This window comes from Centroberyx gerrardi, chromosome 24, assembly GCF_048128805.1.
Source record: "Centroberyx gerrardi isolate f3 chromosome 24, fCenGer3.hap1.cur.20231027, whole genome shotgun sequence".
Lineage (NCBI taxonomy): Eukaryota > Metazoa > Chordata > Actinopteri > Beryciformes > Berycidae > Centroberyx > Centroberyx gerrardi.
Window position 1 is genome coordinate 11,279,020 of NC_136020.1, and position 16,619 is coordinate 11,295,638.

General features: G+C 44.8%; 1 protein-coding gene across 1 annotated transcript in view; it reads left to right on the top strand.

Moving 5' to 3' along the window:
* plxna4 (plexin A4) overlaps window positions 1-16,619 on the top strand; it is a 251,739-nt gene that overhangs the window by 231,516 nt on the left and 3,604 nt on the right. Inside the window, exons 27-30 of the mRNA XM_071916007.2 lie at window positions 2,072-2,171; window positions 4,505-4,695; window positions 8,441-8,610; window positions 13,336-13,548. Of these exons, the coding sequence (XP_071772108.1) occupies window positions 2,072-2,171; window positions 4,505-4,695; window positions 8,441-8,610; window positions 13,336-13,548 (674 nt within the window). The remainder of the gene's footprint in view (window positions 1-2,071; window positions 2,172-4,504; window positions 4,696-8,440; window positions 8,611-13,335; window positions 13,549-16,619) is intronic.

Below are 16,619 nucleotides of genomic sequence, written 5' to 3' on the forward strand. Positions count from 1 at the left end.
AAACTCACGCAGAGACACACGTGCACACTCCTATGCAGAGTGACAGACGGACACATACTGACAGAGCCCAGTTTGGTGGCTCATGATTAGCGACTGTCCGTCCAGCCGACCAGAATGATGGAGCGGTCTAAATGGGAAACAGGCCCGCTCCGTCATTATGGTGTTAATAATTCGAGCGGCCGAGCCGGCAGCCACTCTCCCCTCCGAGTGCGTGTGCTCTTCCTGGAGAGCAGAGGTCTGCGCGGGTACCTAAATTAAATGTCAGCGGCGGCGAGCGTCGACAGGCTTGGAGGACGAGGCACGGGTGGAATGGATTAGGGGGCTGATTCGAATCGGAGATAAGATAATGAAGACAGAAGTTAATTCATTTTTTCAGGCCGGGGAATAAGGGCGCCTTATCCTAGACGGAGAGAGAAAAAAAATGAAAACACTCCCCTCCCCGCATCCCTCACCTCTGACACTTGAATTCTGTCATGAGGCGAGGGAAAGAGTGAGGAAAGGAGGGGACACCAAAACACATTCAGGTTCCTGTCAGGGGGGGTCTGGTTTTGATTTTCCGTTTTTGCGTCCTAATTTACTTCACTGAATTGAATTGAAATGTCTTTGACTTGAGTTTGGAAGAGTGAAGTCCATGAAGTATTTTTGATAAAGATCTGGTTGCTCCACTAATCAAATCCATTGATGCACTCCATTGACTGATGTCAACCCTGCCAAGCCAGACATGTTGTTTGGCCTCCGGATGTCCTCCAGATATCTGTCTGTCTTCAGCAGATATAACTGACCAGACACGCTGAATGGAATCAGACGTTGCTCTATCAAACTAATCTGGTTTGATCAAAACACGCCAGGCTTCAGCAAACCGCCGAACCCACTCCCTCTCTGCCTTCATTTAGTCACGACAATGTGACAGAGTGAAAAGTTTGATTTCTTGTTCTTGTTCATCACATAGTAGCCACTAGCAAAAAATTCTCTCCACTTCTCTCTTCCAGAAAAATGTGCTCCGCTTCCTGCCTTTATCCCCTCCTCCCAATGTTATTTCCCCAAACGCTACTCCTCCTTTTCTCATTTCATTATGTTCCATTATACTTTTCTGATTTCATATCTATTCAACATGTAAGATTAGTGATCAGGGAGCATGCTTTGGGGCGTAGGGGGGTTTGGGGTTCCCCACAAAGGAATAACCAAGGTCTGCCCTGTAGGCCTCCCCCTTACAATGATATAAACATATTATGCATACGGAGCAGGTTGAGTGACTGCGTGAAATAATGTTACAATCCAATAAGGCCCAGACTTACGTACACACACACACACACACAAACACACACACATACACACAATGCCCCTGGCCCCTATTCCCCGTCCCATCCACCCACACTATCATAGAGATCACTTCAATTAACCCTGCCTTAGCCTGAGGCGCGGGTAGTCAGATTATGCAGAATAGGTGTGTGAGTGTGTGTGTGTGTGTGTGTGTGTGTGTGTAAGTGGCACGGCTGGGACAGCCTCCATCCCAGTTGTGTTAATTGAATCCTGTTTGGCTGACTGGGGAGGGCGGGGCGCGTGTCTGACTCATTCAGTCATTTACACACACTTACTTACACATAGACCACATAGACGCACACACATACACACACCATGCGATATTCTTCACACTTTCACACACACGCATACTGTATAAACACACACACACACACACGCACTACCCTGGCCCTAGAGAAAAGGTATTATTGAATAGAGAGTGTGGGACGTCCCTCTCACGCAGGCCGACATGATGCCCTGGCAAACTCGCCCTCCCCCTGTCACTCATCATATGTTTGTGTGGGCTGAATGGAGCACACAGGGTAATAAGATATTCTCCCTGTTTATACATATAAAACTAGAATAGATGGAGAGAAATATAGAAAATGACATCAATACAATGATCTATGGCTTCACTGAGTGGTTGTGTTATGGCTGTGCATACAGGGAATACTTGCGTCTGGAAAATGCTTTTGGCTGTATTGTTTTGGACGGTAATTAAAATAATGTGTGTGTGTGTGTGTGTGTGTGTGTGTGTGTGTGTGTTTTGCAGGTACCTGATAATTCAGTGGTGGCCCTGGTCCCCAAGCAAGTGACAGCCTACAATTCTGTCAACAACTCCACTGTGTCTCGAACTTCCGCCAGTAAATATGGTAAGTCTGATCGCATGCGTACATTGTCATGCTTCAGTTGAGTCTGTCAGAAAACCGCCTTCCCAACGCCTTCTTATACCACACACACTGGTAGAAATCCAGTCCAGCAGCAGTGTGTGCCCCCATACACCCCTAAGTTTGAACATCTGCTGACTAGTATGAGCTGGACAGCAGGGACCTAGATGGACAAGACACAATTTATAGTACAAAGGGAAGATTTCCAAAGGATAACAAGAGACCAAATAGACTCTTTCCACTTTTATCTGGCCTCTTGAGACTGGAGAGCGCGTCTTCTCATCCTTCCATGTGCCATCGGTTTGTCCGCCTGTCCGTCTGCTCCGCGTCTCCTTGAACCAGAGAAACCATCAAGTCAGTAGCTGATCAAAGGGCCAGCCTCGCTGGCCACAAACACTTCAGACACATCAAATGTGGTGCCACATTATTAGCATCGCCTCATCTCCATACCGTCTCACCTCGCCTCCACGGCTCCAAATTAGACCAGATAGGACAAGGTGAGTGGCGAAAGAGAAAGGGGAGGGAGAATGCCGGGAATATCTCGCTCCGCTCTTCTTTTGCAGGGATCGACTTCAAACGCAAGTGTGATCCACTTCACAACTGGTGTGGTGCTTGAGAGTGACTTTGAACTCTCCCTGAGCACAATGGCCAAATAGTGGAGAAAGAGACGAGTCTGAATTTAATATAGCGGCAAAAGAGAGGGAGGGCGCGTGGAGCGGGAGAGAAAGTGAGAGTTGGAAAGAGACAAAGAAGTTGTGGAAAAAGTACAAAGACTAAGACAAACACCGTACAACATGTTGGGTTAGAGCAAGAGGGGAAACTTGCACCTTTGATGTTCTTTGATGAAAAGTTTCCATCAGGAGCCAAAGACAGGAAAAAATACACCTGAAAAATACCACCTCCTCTGTGTGCCCCAGTACATGAGTGATTAAGTCTGCACATGAGCCCCAGCTGGCTTAGGATCCAATCCCACCACCACTTTCCCTCCTGTGCCTCCCCTACTCCACTTCCCAACTCTGTCAGTAACTTAAAAATAGGAAATGTGAGTGGACTGCTCACTCTCCTTTATTTAAAAAATACTGCCGCCACAACAAGCCAGCCCCTCCACCCCAAAACTGCCTGTTACTCTGCAGTAGGGAGGTTCATACTTCTCAAAACATGTCAGGCTTTGTTTTTCTTATTACACAGCTAGGGTGAAATATTGCTCACTGAATAGCATTGGGAGCTAACTAAGATACAGAAACACACACATGTATACACACAAAATGATTCCAGTTGTTTATGGTCAAATTGGAGCGGTCAATATGCACACACAATCTCTGTATCTGGTGTCTCCAGCTGTCTCTTTTTCCCCAGCTCTCCCCTCTCCGCACTCCCGCCGCTTTTCTCTCCGGACAGATTGATTTCTGTCATGGTGAATAACACTCTTAGTTTGTTTTTTTTTTCTCCCCTCTCTCTCTTCTCCCTAAACCGCACCCACTGATCAATTTTTTTCACACTGTGTAAACATTCATTGAGCCGTGTGTTTGGAAATGTCATCGCCACTCCGGCCATTGGGTGGGCCATGCATATTTCATCTCGCCTGACACCTGTTCGATTTTGTGTCGGCCTGCGATGCCATGTCTTATCCCTGGGAGAAGAAGCAGCCATGAAAAATTAACCGTGCGCGCTCTCTGAAAGTTTCATATCCAATCTCCCAGAGCTGTAAATTGGAAATAAGCCGCAAACCCCCCCCCAAAAAAATGTACGCTGCCAGTGAAACGCAGGCTCAAGGCTTTGCTTTGTTGCTTGCTTCTTTGGTATTTGTTACACAATGGACTTATCTCTTTCATACTTTTTTCTCATTTGTTGCTTTGCCTTTGCTGCCTTTGCCTTTGCGATTGTTGCTTTGATGTTAGCTTTCTTTTCTCCGTGTTTACCTCGCACTCTTGCTGTCATATCTGCACTGATTAAGTTTTGGCTGTGTGGTTTCTTCTGGTGTCATCTGTGTGATTATATTCTCTCTGTGACAATTAGACTCTTATGTTTCTGACGCAGGCAGCAGGGTAAACCCAAATACACTCGGTTTTTAGTTTTAACTTTTTATTTGCAGAATAGAGTTTACAGGTCTTTTCAGGCTGACATAAATCTTCATGGAAATTGATGGTATATGTCATAGTAAGTAACAAACTGATGTAAGTTATAAAAAGATAGGGCCTTTGAAGGAAAAAGCATAAATAACTGCTTTTCCGACTGAAGTTTGTGGTCTTCCGGCTTTTTAATTTACGTCAGTACTGTGTCAGCAGTACATCTAACTACTGTGTTGTTTCTCCTCACAGAGAACATGATCAAGTACACCGGAAGCCCCGACAGCCTGCGCTCCCGCACTCCTATGATCACTCCTGACCTGGAGAGCGGGGTCAAGGTCTGGCACCTGGTGAAGAACCACGAGCACGGAGACCAGAAGGAGGGCGACCGCGGCAGCAAGATGGTCTCCGAGATCTACCTGACACGACTGCTGGCCACCAAGGTGAGACCGAGATCTGAGGACATTTATTCATTCATGGGCGCTGGGGCATTTTAACATTTTTTCCCCTTTAAACACATGACAATAGAATCATTAGAAAATGTGATGATGGTTTTATTGGTTTCCAGTGCAACTCAACTTGCCTCAACAGTCTTGATGAATAAAATAATTCTCTTATCTCCAAAAAGTGGTGTCACCCACCCTATGTCAAGCTACTGAGCATTCAAAATCATAAGTATTGGGACAAACACTTTAAAGTGGCTTTTTTGCTGTTAACATTTTGGTTTAAAAGAAGAAGTTCTCATGTTGCATTCATATTTTGCTGTGAAAAAACTATTTCATATGATTCAACAGCAAGAGTTTAGCTCACTATCCCCATACTTGTGCTTTTGACTGTATGGAAAATCGTTTCTTTATCTCTGTGCAGCTCAGCAGCTGAAAGGCTAAAAGGTCATATAACCTTCACCCTGCGTTACCATGACTCAGTACACCCGCACTTTATTTAGATATTCATGTTTGCTTTGGATGAGTCATCCCTGTGGAAAAGATTATTCAAATGTATTCCTCTATCCCCTCAGGTGGGGAAGAGAAAATATGCAGATATTTTTGTTTGTTTTCTCTTTTCATTACTGTTGCGTTGACACTGCAGCATATCAAAAAGGCTAAAGAAGAAAAGACCTGCGAAGCTGGTGAAGGTGTTTCTGTATTAAAAAGAGATATTATCAGGCAAAAATAGAAATGGCTATAAAATTGAGTCTCTTTGAATGTGCCTTGGTGACGATAGCCTCCAGGAAGAAAGAAAAAAAAGTTAATTTGGTTTGGAGGGAAATGTGACTTTGATCTGACAGCTGAATGCAAATTAACAATCCACTCCTAAAGCGCCTTCTCCTGCTTTTTTTCATCAAGACATCCTTTCTATCAAAAACACAAAAAGAGACGCACAGGGAAGGTAAAAAAAAGGAGGGCCAAGATCTGAGAATGTTGAGGCTGTAATTTTTTGATTAGGGAACATTTCAGTTTGGCTTTTGATCCACGGTCTGCCTTTGTTTAGCAGTTCACACAGAAAACACCCTGCTCAGTTCTGTTCTTGTAGTTTCTATAATGTAAATACTAAGTGGCTTGAGTCTTAAATGCAATGCCACACACACACACACACCTCTACACAGGCAGAGGAATAGGATGCAGGACAATAAAAACCATCTGTCATTTCTCGAAGAATGTGGCAACACTCTCCATGAAGCACATGTGCCAAACACGTATCACTAATCACTGCTGCTTTCTAATATACAAACAACTCAAAATCTGTCATTCTGCGATACTCAAACACATCATCGGCTGACCACACACACACACACTGATACACACACACAGTCACATATACCCGCCCGCACGCGCTCTCACAGGCGTGCGTGTGTCACCTCTCGGCCTCTCTGAGATGCTCTATTTCCCTGCCATTATCCCAGTCCAGAGTGCAGGAAGGTGGCTGCCGACTACAGACAGCGCACCATCTTTCCAGATGGATTGTTTTTGTGGAATAACCAGTTTATCTTGGCTGGCCATCTCTCTTGGTGAGAAATGATTGGGCAGACAGGCAGTGTAATTGACTGCGTTTGGCTTTCACCTTGCCAATAAATACCTCTCCCTGGCAACGCCGCTGACGTCTCTCATATTAGCTCCATCAGTGTCACTCTGACGGAGCGTGGGTACCGGGTGTGTTGGTGTGTGTGGAGGGCGGAGAGGCAGAGGGCTTGATTGCATTTTTCCCCCCTCTCACTTCTTCCACACCCAAGGGTTTGTGTGTGTGTGTGTGTGTGTGTGTGTGTGTGTCCATCTCTCCCTCATCCTTGGTCTCTCTCTCTCTCTCTATCCGTCTATTTGTCTCTGTCTCTCTTTCAACGCCGCCCCAACTCTCATTCTGATTGTTTGCTTTCCTCTCATTTCGACGTGGAGTCAGACATCTTGGGTCGGTGTCACTGCATCTAGATGACACATTGTGTTTAGAGTGCAGTCTAATGACAGGGTAGACGGTCGCGGGGCGATTTTACTGCGGCAGCCTCCGCTCCGCCAGGGAACAAGAGAGCGCTGTGATGATGACGATGTTGAAGCAAAACCCCCCACTGACACACAGGGTGATGTGAAATGTCACGGCCTGGTAGACAGACACAGGCACAGGTTTGAATATCTACGCACGCAAAATGTTAGCCCCTCCCCCCCGCCGCCTAATGCAGGCTGTCACCTTGATGGCACACGGACTTGAAATAGAGATATGTGTTTTCATCTTCATAGGAGAGCGATAAGCTGTCGGGGATGTGGGCCGCATTAGAATTATAGCCGTGATTGTCGGACTAACAGGATTCTCTCCTCCCACTCAGATTCTACCTCTCCCCTCGGTCACCCGCTCCGACCCAAATGGGATTTTTATTTGCCGACGCCTGTACACACCTCATCTGCCACACTCAATGGCCTTCTTTACTGATAGGAAACCTCTATCGTTTCATTTCCATCCCTCGCTGTCGCCTTTTTCCTGTGCATCCCATCAGCTCATTCGTTACAAGAGGATTAGATTCTCTCTCTCTCTCTCTCTCTCTCTCTCTGTCTCTCTTCTCTCTCCTCCTCCTTAAAGTCGCCAACATTAAATCAAATTAGGGTCAATGGTGCAGTGTGGGAGCTAATCCGCCAGCACAAAGAGGCTTAGGAGATGCGCCTCCTGTTCCCACATATTATTAAAAGTCAGCTGTGAAATAACAATTTCCCCCATCAAAGCTGCCAGCAGATTTAGGGGCCAGGGCTTCAAGATAGGAGCCAGACACAGAAACAACATCGGAGATAGCGGACAAAATAAAGTGACATGCCCTGCAGAATGCATAAACACGCACGCACACGCACACAGGAAAGTGTACAAGTATATGAATGCTGACTACAGTAGGCATGGATAGATAGCAACTTTTAATGGTATGATAATCTACGCCAAAAATATCCCAGTCAACAGTTTTATTGCCGTATGTATCTGTATGTATTGCAGTGAGATTTTGCCATATCACCTCATATTTTGCATTGTAAAAACTTTTTTTAAAATTAATGCACCGTTTAAATATTCCCACATACATATGATGATACAACACCATAGGCCTACGGCTCTCTCCCTGCAATGGGGAGTCTTTCACTGTCACCCATGAACCTGCTGCTCTGGGTTTGGGAGTGTGAGCATGTGATGGGAGAGCCATGCAAAGTAAAACTATACTTTATTGCAGTGTATTCATGTTAACGTTAGAAACAGTCAGTAATCATGGTATTAGAAATAGGCAGTGGGGTCATTACTGTGTTTTGTTATCATGGTATATAGTGAAAACATTATACTAGCCCACCTGACAACACATTTTGTCATTAAGGACTGACAGGAGGTGACCAAACAAAACATAAGTTTTAAGAGTATTCTTAGAGTGATAATCTGCAAGATTCTTGTTTTTCTTCTGATAAACTGTCATTCCTTTGGTGTTTTGCTCTCAATGTAGGCACTGGCCCAACATACTGTAATAATAAAGACACTTAATGTAGACCTCATATTTTTTCTACCTTCTTATATTTATTCCAAACAAACAAAGAATCACTAGAGGGTAGCAAAACAGACATATATTTACATGAAAAAGTTGGGGATTATTATTTTAAGTCGTTTACGATTAAGTGAAAAAAATCCTGGATTAGAGCTTTACATAATCTTTTTTGCATCTCCGCCCTTCCTCCTCCGCAGGGCACGTTACAGAAGTTTGTGGACGACCTGTTTGAGACCATCTTCAGCACGGCCCATCGAGGCAGCGCCCTGCCACTGGCCATCAAGTACATGTTCGACTTCCTGGACGAGCAGGCCGACAAACACAACATCCACGACCCGCACGTCCGACACACATGGAAGAGCAACTGGTGAGTTGAGTGGTTTTAGTGCGTGAATGTGCTCATACCTGCAGACGGACACACACACACACGGGCTTGCACATGTGTATGCAAAAGACATAGTGGGAGGATCCAGTCATGAACGCTTAAGGAACCGGTGAGACAGATGCTTGGCACTTTGACAGACCCACAGATGATTAATCACGCAACACACTCACTTGCACATACACACACCATTACCTGCTTTTTTCCCTGCAGTGTGGTGCCTGATGCCCCAGCCGCGGCCTTTTCCATCTGCACTTCTGTCTAATGTAGTGTACACACAATAAGAAAGGTCTTGGCACATTTCCCGTGGCATTGCCCTGGCATTGCCCTCTGTCTGTGCCAAGCTTCACCACACGCCTCTCCCCTTCCTAATATCCATTAACCACAGGGGTGTGTAATCTTCATTAAAGCCAACCACAAGGGGCTAATCCAATTGGCTGCCAAGACTCTTCATCTATTATCACGGGTAACAGGGCCAAAAAACGCCTGTCACCGTGGAAATCACCATAGTGACAAATGCACGTTTCCAGGTGAAGGAAGTAGACTTCTAAATTAAAATCCGCTGATTAATTTAGACCATATTGACCTGTGTCAACCCGCCTTAAGAGGTGGGTAGGGGTTAAATAACCAACAGTGGACCAGACTGGGGTGAAGAGAGAGATGGAAAGGTGGAGGAAGGAGAAAGGGAAGTGAACTCTGTGGGAGTTAAACGCACACTAATATCTCATTAGCCTCCTGGCCTCTGCCAAGGTCCCAGCATGCATCACTCAGCCCAGGCCCAGAGGACCATGGAGATGGGAGGATGAAATTGATGTGTGTCAAGGGATGGATAGAGAGAGAGATGGAGGGGCGGATGGATGGGGGGGAGGCGAGGGAAGGGGGAGAAATATTATTTACTTTACTTTATGGTCCTAATTTTGTTCCTTTCCCGCGTCGGCGTTATTGGGCCATTTGCGGTGTGTGTTAAGTGTTTTCTGAGAGCGCAGTGGGTCGCTCTTGCATTAGACTTTTAATGGAATGGGCTCTCACTAGAGGGCTGTGATGAATAGCAATTTATCATAACACACACACACACTCGCACACAAAGCCACTTACACTGCACACAACAGTTTGTGCTGATGCCACCGCAGATATCCTCTCTGTGTGGGATGCACATATGCCTCTGTCTTCTCCCTCCTCGCTGTGTGTGCATACCCATAACCCTCTAATCGTCTCAAAACACTGCAATCTTGACTGCAACAAAAGCCTTCATTTAGTATGATGGTACAGAATGATAATGCTAGTGCCCCTCCCACGCTGGGCCCCTATCCCATTAAACCTACCAAGCCCATCGTCATCATACACACCATTAACTTCAACCCACCACAGCAGCCGAGACCACTATCCCCCCACCCCCGCCCCCCCCTTTAAAGGCTTTCCCCGCCACCAGAGCTCCACCTCCCCAGTTGTAGTGGCGTGACGTCCACCTCAGGCTATATTATCCCACAGCCTGTAATGCCATGGCCCATATTTAATAAAGTATCTTAGGAGTGCAGTTTGCTTCTCATGTCCTTGTGATATTTATAGTGATATGACCCACTAACCGTGGATCCCAGATCAGTTTTTCTCTTCTCAGAAGCTTTATGAAGAGAGGGAGAGGCATAATCCAAACTGAGATTAGAGAGAAGGCCACAGCTGTGAAATGGGCTTTTTTTAAAGACACAATCAGGATGCGTTGCTGTGGGTTCTCGGATATTTCATATGTTTGTGTTTGAATTCTCTAAGCCCTACCTTTCCCTGCCCTTGGGTAATTAATGAATAGTTGCAAGGGTAAGGAAGCATTTTTTAGAGAATTTGAACAGTTTTGCTCTCTGTCACATCTGAACACAATGTTGAACATCTGAACATGTGAAAACATGTTCTAATTTTTCTATAGTAGTTGATAGTTTTGTAGTATTGTCCACGCAGCCTGAGACCTGAAAGAGACCTAAAGCTGGCATCCAGGATTTATTCTAGCCTCGGAAATTATCTGTGACCCCTTATGGTCCAAGCTCATCCCTCAGCACAGGGTTAACACTAGAGCCGCTTATTCTCTTTATTTGCTCCCTACATTATCAAGATACTGCTTGTGTGGGTGTGTATCAAGGTTTTTGACATGTACAGTATGTGTCAGTGTGAATGTTGAAATTCAAGTTGAAATTCTGTTAAAATGTAGTTTCTCCATTGTGTGTTTTTAAAGTGTGTCTGTGTGAATGTGGAAGTTGTAATGTGTATTTTTGTGGGGTGTGTGTGTATGAGTCACTGGCTCCTAGAGCAGCTCCAGATGGTATCTTTTGGATTAACGGCAGTGTGTCAACGTCTCCCTCTCATCCTCTCTCTTCTGTTTGGTGTGTGTGTGTGTGTCTGTCTGTCTTGTGTGTTTGTCCTGCTCCACCAGACAGAATTTTAATTATTGCAGTCTCGAGCAAATCTGGCACACACATACCAACACACATGCACACTCTCTCTTGCTCTCCCTTTCTCTTTCTTTCATGCAAGGCAGCACTCTTTCTCTTCGGCGTGCAGATACACACACCTATCTGCTGTAATCACGTAAACCCATCACACTCCAATTGTAACTGACATCACTAGCGCTTCTAAGGTTGGGAAACCAAGGATATAGAGATTTCTGATACTGCAGTGCAATACAGTGCCAGTCTTGCTGGGAATCTGTGCAGCTAGGCCCTGCAAATTGTAACCAGAGATTGCAGTAGATGTTTGTTTTGCTGCTATACGATTAGTGAGTTTCGTCAATATTGAGTGTTAATCTTTCCTATTTGGATAAACGAGGATTAGCTGAGTTGATCTTTAGCCAGGCTAACACTCTCCGGTACTGGTCACTCCATTGAAGTGGACTACCAAAGTATATAGTGTGTACTCTGAAGTATGCGATGTACCAAATAATACTTAACTGTAAGTAGATAAAGCCAGCAGCAGTTTCTTATATTTACAACTGCTTCCTATTGGAGCAGTGGGTGCACTTGCTGCATTTTTACTGTATCACACAGTTCTCTTGAATAGGTTTAAACTGACTGCACTTCATTGTAGTCCTAAATCAACGGACAGTGGAAAAGTCCTTTAATGAAAGGGCTATTTCCGAGTCAGGCAGTTTAATTCCTCTAGGATGAGAGATGCCCTTGATCTTGGCAGCTGATATTAAACCTAATCCCTGACCAAAAGGACCTATCATCATCATCGTCATCCAGATTCCAAAAACTGCTCCGTGTGAGTTAACAGCAGACAGGGGAGACAATTCTGTGCTCTGCCTATTTTCTACATGATAGGCAATGTATAGATGTCATTATGGTGATGCATAAAATCATGTCGGGATCCTCATTATTTTCGTGTCACCTCAAAGCACAGGGCAGCTGGGCCAAATCGTCAACAATCAAGGCGACAGCAGCGGTGTTAATATCCCTTTGATCCCTGCTCCTAATCCCACTAGATTCTTTGCTTAGATTAATTTGGAAGTCATAACGCAGAGTTTTTCCCTCCTCTTTCTCCAAATCCTCTTTTGTCAGATTGTACATCTGAATGGCTTTGTGGGTGGTTGAGGTAGGATAAATGCTTAGTGGGATGTCAGGGGGAGGACTGGTGGTGTTTAAATGATTGCATTTGTAGATTTTTCTCTCATCCTTTGATGTCGTGGCACACGCACTAACTCTCACGCGGGCCGGACTGCAGATGTCTTCCCTGTGTGATTTTCACCGCATCAGCTAAAAGTGTGCTGCCCAGAGAACAGTAAAGATAGAGAGACCCAAGTAACACCAAGTAACACTCAGCTCTTTCTTAATACCACCTGAGCCCTTTCATTGCAGCACACAGATAAACCCGGCCCTATCTCCATTCATTTTGGCAGAAACAAGCCTGGCAAATAAACAGACTTGTATATTTTTATTATTCTGGACAGGCACAAAATAGGACCCACTTGCACAAACAAGGCAATATGAACTGTGTCAGTGTGAGGCCCCCAGCGAGGACCCCTGCACACCGCTGGAAAAAATGAGAGCCGGCCACCACCTGCTTTTAAAGATAAAGGCTTTATTGAATTGAGCACACACATCAAATAGAGCACATCGGCAACAGCGGGGCCCGTGTACTAGCTTTGCAAAGTGAATGAATCCTCGTCCCCCTTCTGGCGCCTAATATAATATGTCCATGTCTACTGCCTGGCTGGCTGTAGCAAATATAAAAACGGCATTTAGGGACTTAATCTCAAAGCACTTACACTGGACGCAGACTGTTGTTTTACTCTCAGTTTAGATGGCTCTTTGTTCTTCTGTTTACATGGCTGTTTGACTATTCTGTCACTGAGATGGAACTGTGCAATCTGTGTAAAAGCAAGAGGAAGCATTGCACAATTCAGTACATTACCATGCTGTAAAAATGTCTTAGTAAGTAATTTAGTCTCATTAGGTCTTAAACAAATCAAATTCTGCTTATAGGGTGAGATACAAGTTCAGTTATGGTAAAACAAGTGAAATGATCCCATCCTGTTTGCATGTTATTTTTTTCAAAATGACAATATTAAGACTTGAGATGAATTTCAGGAAAACTCATGTGGATGGACATTGGTGGCATTGCATCAAAATACCATTCTTCTGCAATCAAGGAAAAGTTGGTGCTCAACCTGTATAATCCTCAATAGTTTGGCTCTAAACTTCTCTTTGCTTTCTGTCTACCTCCCTGCAGCCTACCTCTGCGTTTCTGGGTGAACGTGATCAAGAACCCCCAGTTTGTTTTTGACATCCATAAGAGCAGCATCACGGACGCCTGTCTGTCTGTGGTGGCCCAGACCTTCATGGACTCCTGCTCCACTTCAGAACACCGCCTGGGGAAGGACTCGCCCTCCAACAAGCTGCTTTACGCCAAGGACATCCCCAGCTACAAGAGCTGGGTGGAGAGGTGAGCTCCAGAGAAAAAGTATATATGTGTGTGTGTGTGTGTGTGTGTGTGTCAAAAGCTGGGTGGAAAGGTGAGAACCACTGCTGGATGGATGGAGAGGGGAAAAGTGTGTGGGGGGGTTCATATGTGAGCGAAAACGTCAGAAAGCCTGCATTAGCCATGTTTCATTCCAACACATACACACAATGCGACTATGGCATTGTGATCTATGGGCCATGAAGCACAATCCAAATTACAACACAGTGGGAATGGATGGGAGCGCCCAGGGCATGAGAGCTACAGAGAAGTCAGTGTGTTGGTAGGGTGCAGAAGTGTGTGTGTGTGTGTGTGTGTGTGTGTGTGTGTGTGTGTGTGTGCGTGCAAGCGAGAGAGAAAGAGTTTTGGAGAGTAGCAGGCAGTAGTGGCTGGTAATTTGTTAAAATGAGAGTTTTATTAAATTTATTTGTCAGCAGGGGAGGGGAAGAGGTGCTGAATAAAAGATGGGGTACTGCGAAGCGGCTCAGAAGTATTTATGTGTTGGTAGCTGTGGCACTAGGCTAGGCCTCAGGACAAGAATATATGTGCGCTGCTTAGATGGGTGGAACCAAATGAGGAGCTTTAGGCGAAGGACCGTATTCATCAGTCCTGTGTGTGTGTGCTGTAGGTGTGTGTTCTTCTATGAAACACTAATAAGTGTGAGGGAACCGTGAGGGTCCTCCAGATGATTTATACATGGATGGGTTTGGCTACTGGAAGGTGGGAAGTTGTGGTTGCTACCTTGTGTGGCTCTGGATACCACATAATTCACAGATGATGTGAATTCATATAGCGCAATATTTATCGAAGTTTAGTAATGCTACCAGTTTCAGGCTAGAAAATATACCTGATCCCAACAAAATCTTCCTGGATAGTGCGAGTCAGCTTTTCTATATTTTCCGGTTCATTTTCTAAGGTGCATATCAGCGTGGCATCACAGATTAGAGGGTAGCAAACTGAAGTCAGTGCCCACTATTCCAGACCAGAGTGATTTAGGGCATCAAATTTTCAAAACTGACATTCAGTGGTATTCTCCTTTCACATCATTTTAGTCCCTGTAGCACTGGATGCAATTTGCTTATGTCTGAGGCATATGAGATAATGACATGTATATGTGTGTGTGTCAGTTGGCATTAGTGGAGACTGAGGTTGACGGAGCCTGGCAGCCATGGGAGATTGGCAGGGTGATAAGTTGTTAATCATACGTTTATAGACACACATACATGGTCCCTGGTGGTGGATGTCATTTCTACTGTAAAGCAATGAAGTAAATAAACTGAAGAGGTGGTAATGGCCACTTGATTTTGCTACTTCTCAGAAGAATCTTTCAACAGCAGATCTCCTCACCCCATTGGCCTTGCCCCGGTCTTGTGTCCAGTTCGCATATATAGTCCAAAGGGCCTTCCTCTTGTTCACGCCTGTGATGCCCAGGAAAATGCATGCTGTGCACCCAGTGCTCTGAAAAGCCTCTGGAGCTCTCATCCTCCAAGTCTGCATACTTGCAGACTTGCGTTGTGCAATCCTCATCCGGTACTGGCACTCCAGGGCCATGATGGTGATTCAGCCTTACATATTGGGACAGAGGACCAAAGTTAGTGTTTTTGCCATTGACTCACATCAAAAGATGAGTACAAGTTAAAATATCAAGACTATCAATTCATGATGAGTCTAAATCCCTATTTGGATGGAATTAGTTTTACAGGGGGATGTGGGTTAATGTAATCATTACAGCAGCACGTCTGTAATTTTAGTCCTGTCTGAATCTGCCATGTCAGCAATTTTTACGGACTGTGCGCACCCACACCAGGAAAATTCCCATCCTCTTTTACCTCATGTAAAATGCCCAAAATTGTTGGCAAATATTGTAATTTCCTCAGCCCCGGACCATCTGCTCAAATTGCTCTGGAAAGCGGTGTTCACCCCAAACTGAGATCAGACCCAAAGTCTCAACTCTGGTCTAGTTGCGACTTTTCTTTGCTCTTGCAGCCATGCTGTATTGTTTCTGTTCGAGCACGTCAACATCAATTGTGGTAGTTATGTATAACGCATGTAACATTTTTGGTATGATGACAACGCATAAATGGAATAGACACATTCTCATATCTGTAATTTTGGAGACTTGTTACAGAGATCTCTTAAGGCCAGTGTCCACCAGACGCAGACACAGTGCCAGAGCCAGACGAGAGCAACGTGGCATATTCTGCACATATGCCTCTGTCCGTTCTTTTTCCGCTTCTGGTCTATTTTTTTCCGGACCCTCTTACAAACACACACGCACCAGAGCCAGTGGACATTGGCCTTTATCCTGTGTGAATTGGGCATTACAGATGTCTTTCGTTAAATGCATTGTCCTAAAAAACAATCATGTCCAAATAGGGCTTTAGTGTCCAAACAAAGACCAGCTGTAACTCACTGTCACGGTACTCATGTTTTTGATCATAGTTTTGAGATCCAGACCAATTCTTTAGTTTAGTATTCGTGTCTCGTAGCCCTACACACAAAGCCAGCTGTGAGACAGGTTATGACTAAACGCATTAATATGGACATTTTTGGCAGTGCAGAATTCTTTCTATTAGCTACATTGATGTCTTCATGGCAATCATTTTGTCTGACAAATTGGCTGGATTTACACTGCCAACTCTTTTTTTTCCCCCATGGCTCTCTAAACATGGAAAAATGAGTTCCTCTGTTGACAGCAATTGATACACACAAACCAACCAGATGCTCTTGGTAAATTTCCTGGAAGCTGAGTGCTTTTGTATCCCACTAATAGGGCTGAAACCCTATTGTTTTTGTTAAGAATCTTCTTTTTTTCTGCCCTAAAACAATCTGTACCTCAGAGTTTGTAAGTCCTACACAGAGAAACCAAATTTAACAGATTTCTGACACAGAATTTTGATACTTGTAACTATTTGGCAGAGACACACCTGTCCTAAATGCTTAATGCTAGACCATCCAAACTTCACTTAGCCCTACCTGTTCGCAAGGGGCCCCAGAGTGCGGCAGACCACATTTGGTCATGCTGAATAGCACCACCATCAGGACAAATTGTCAGT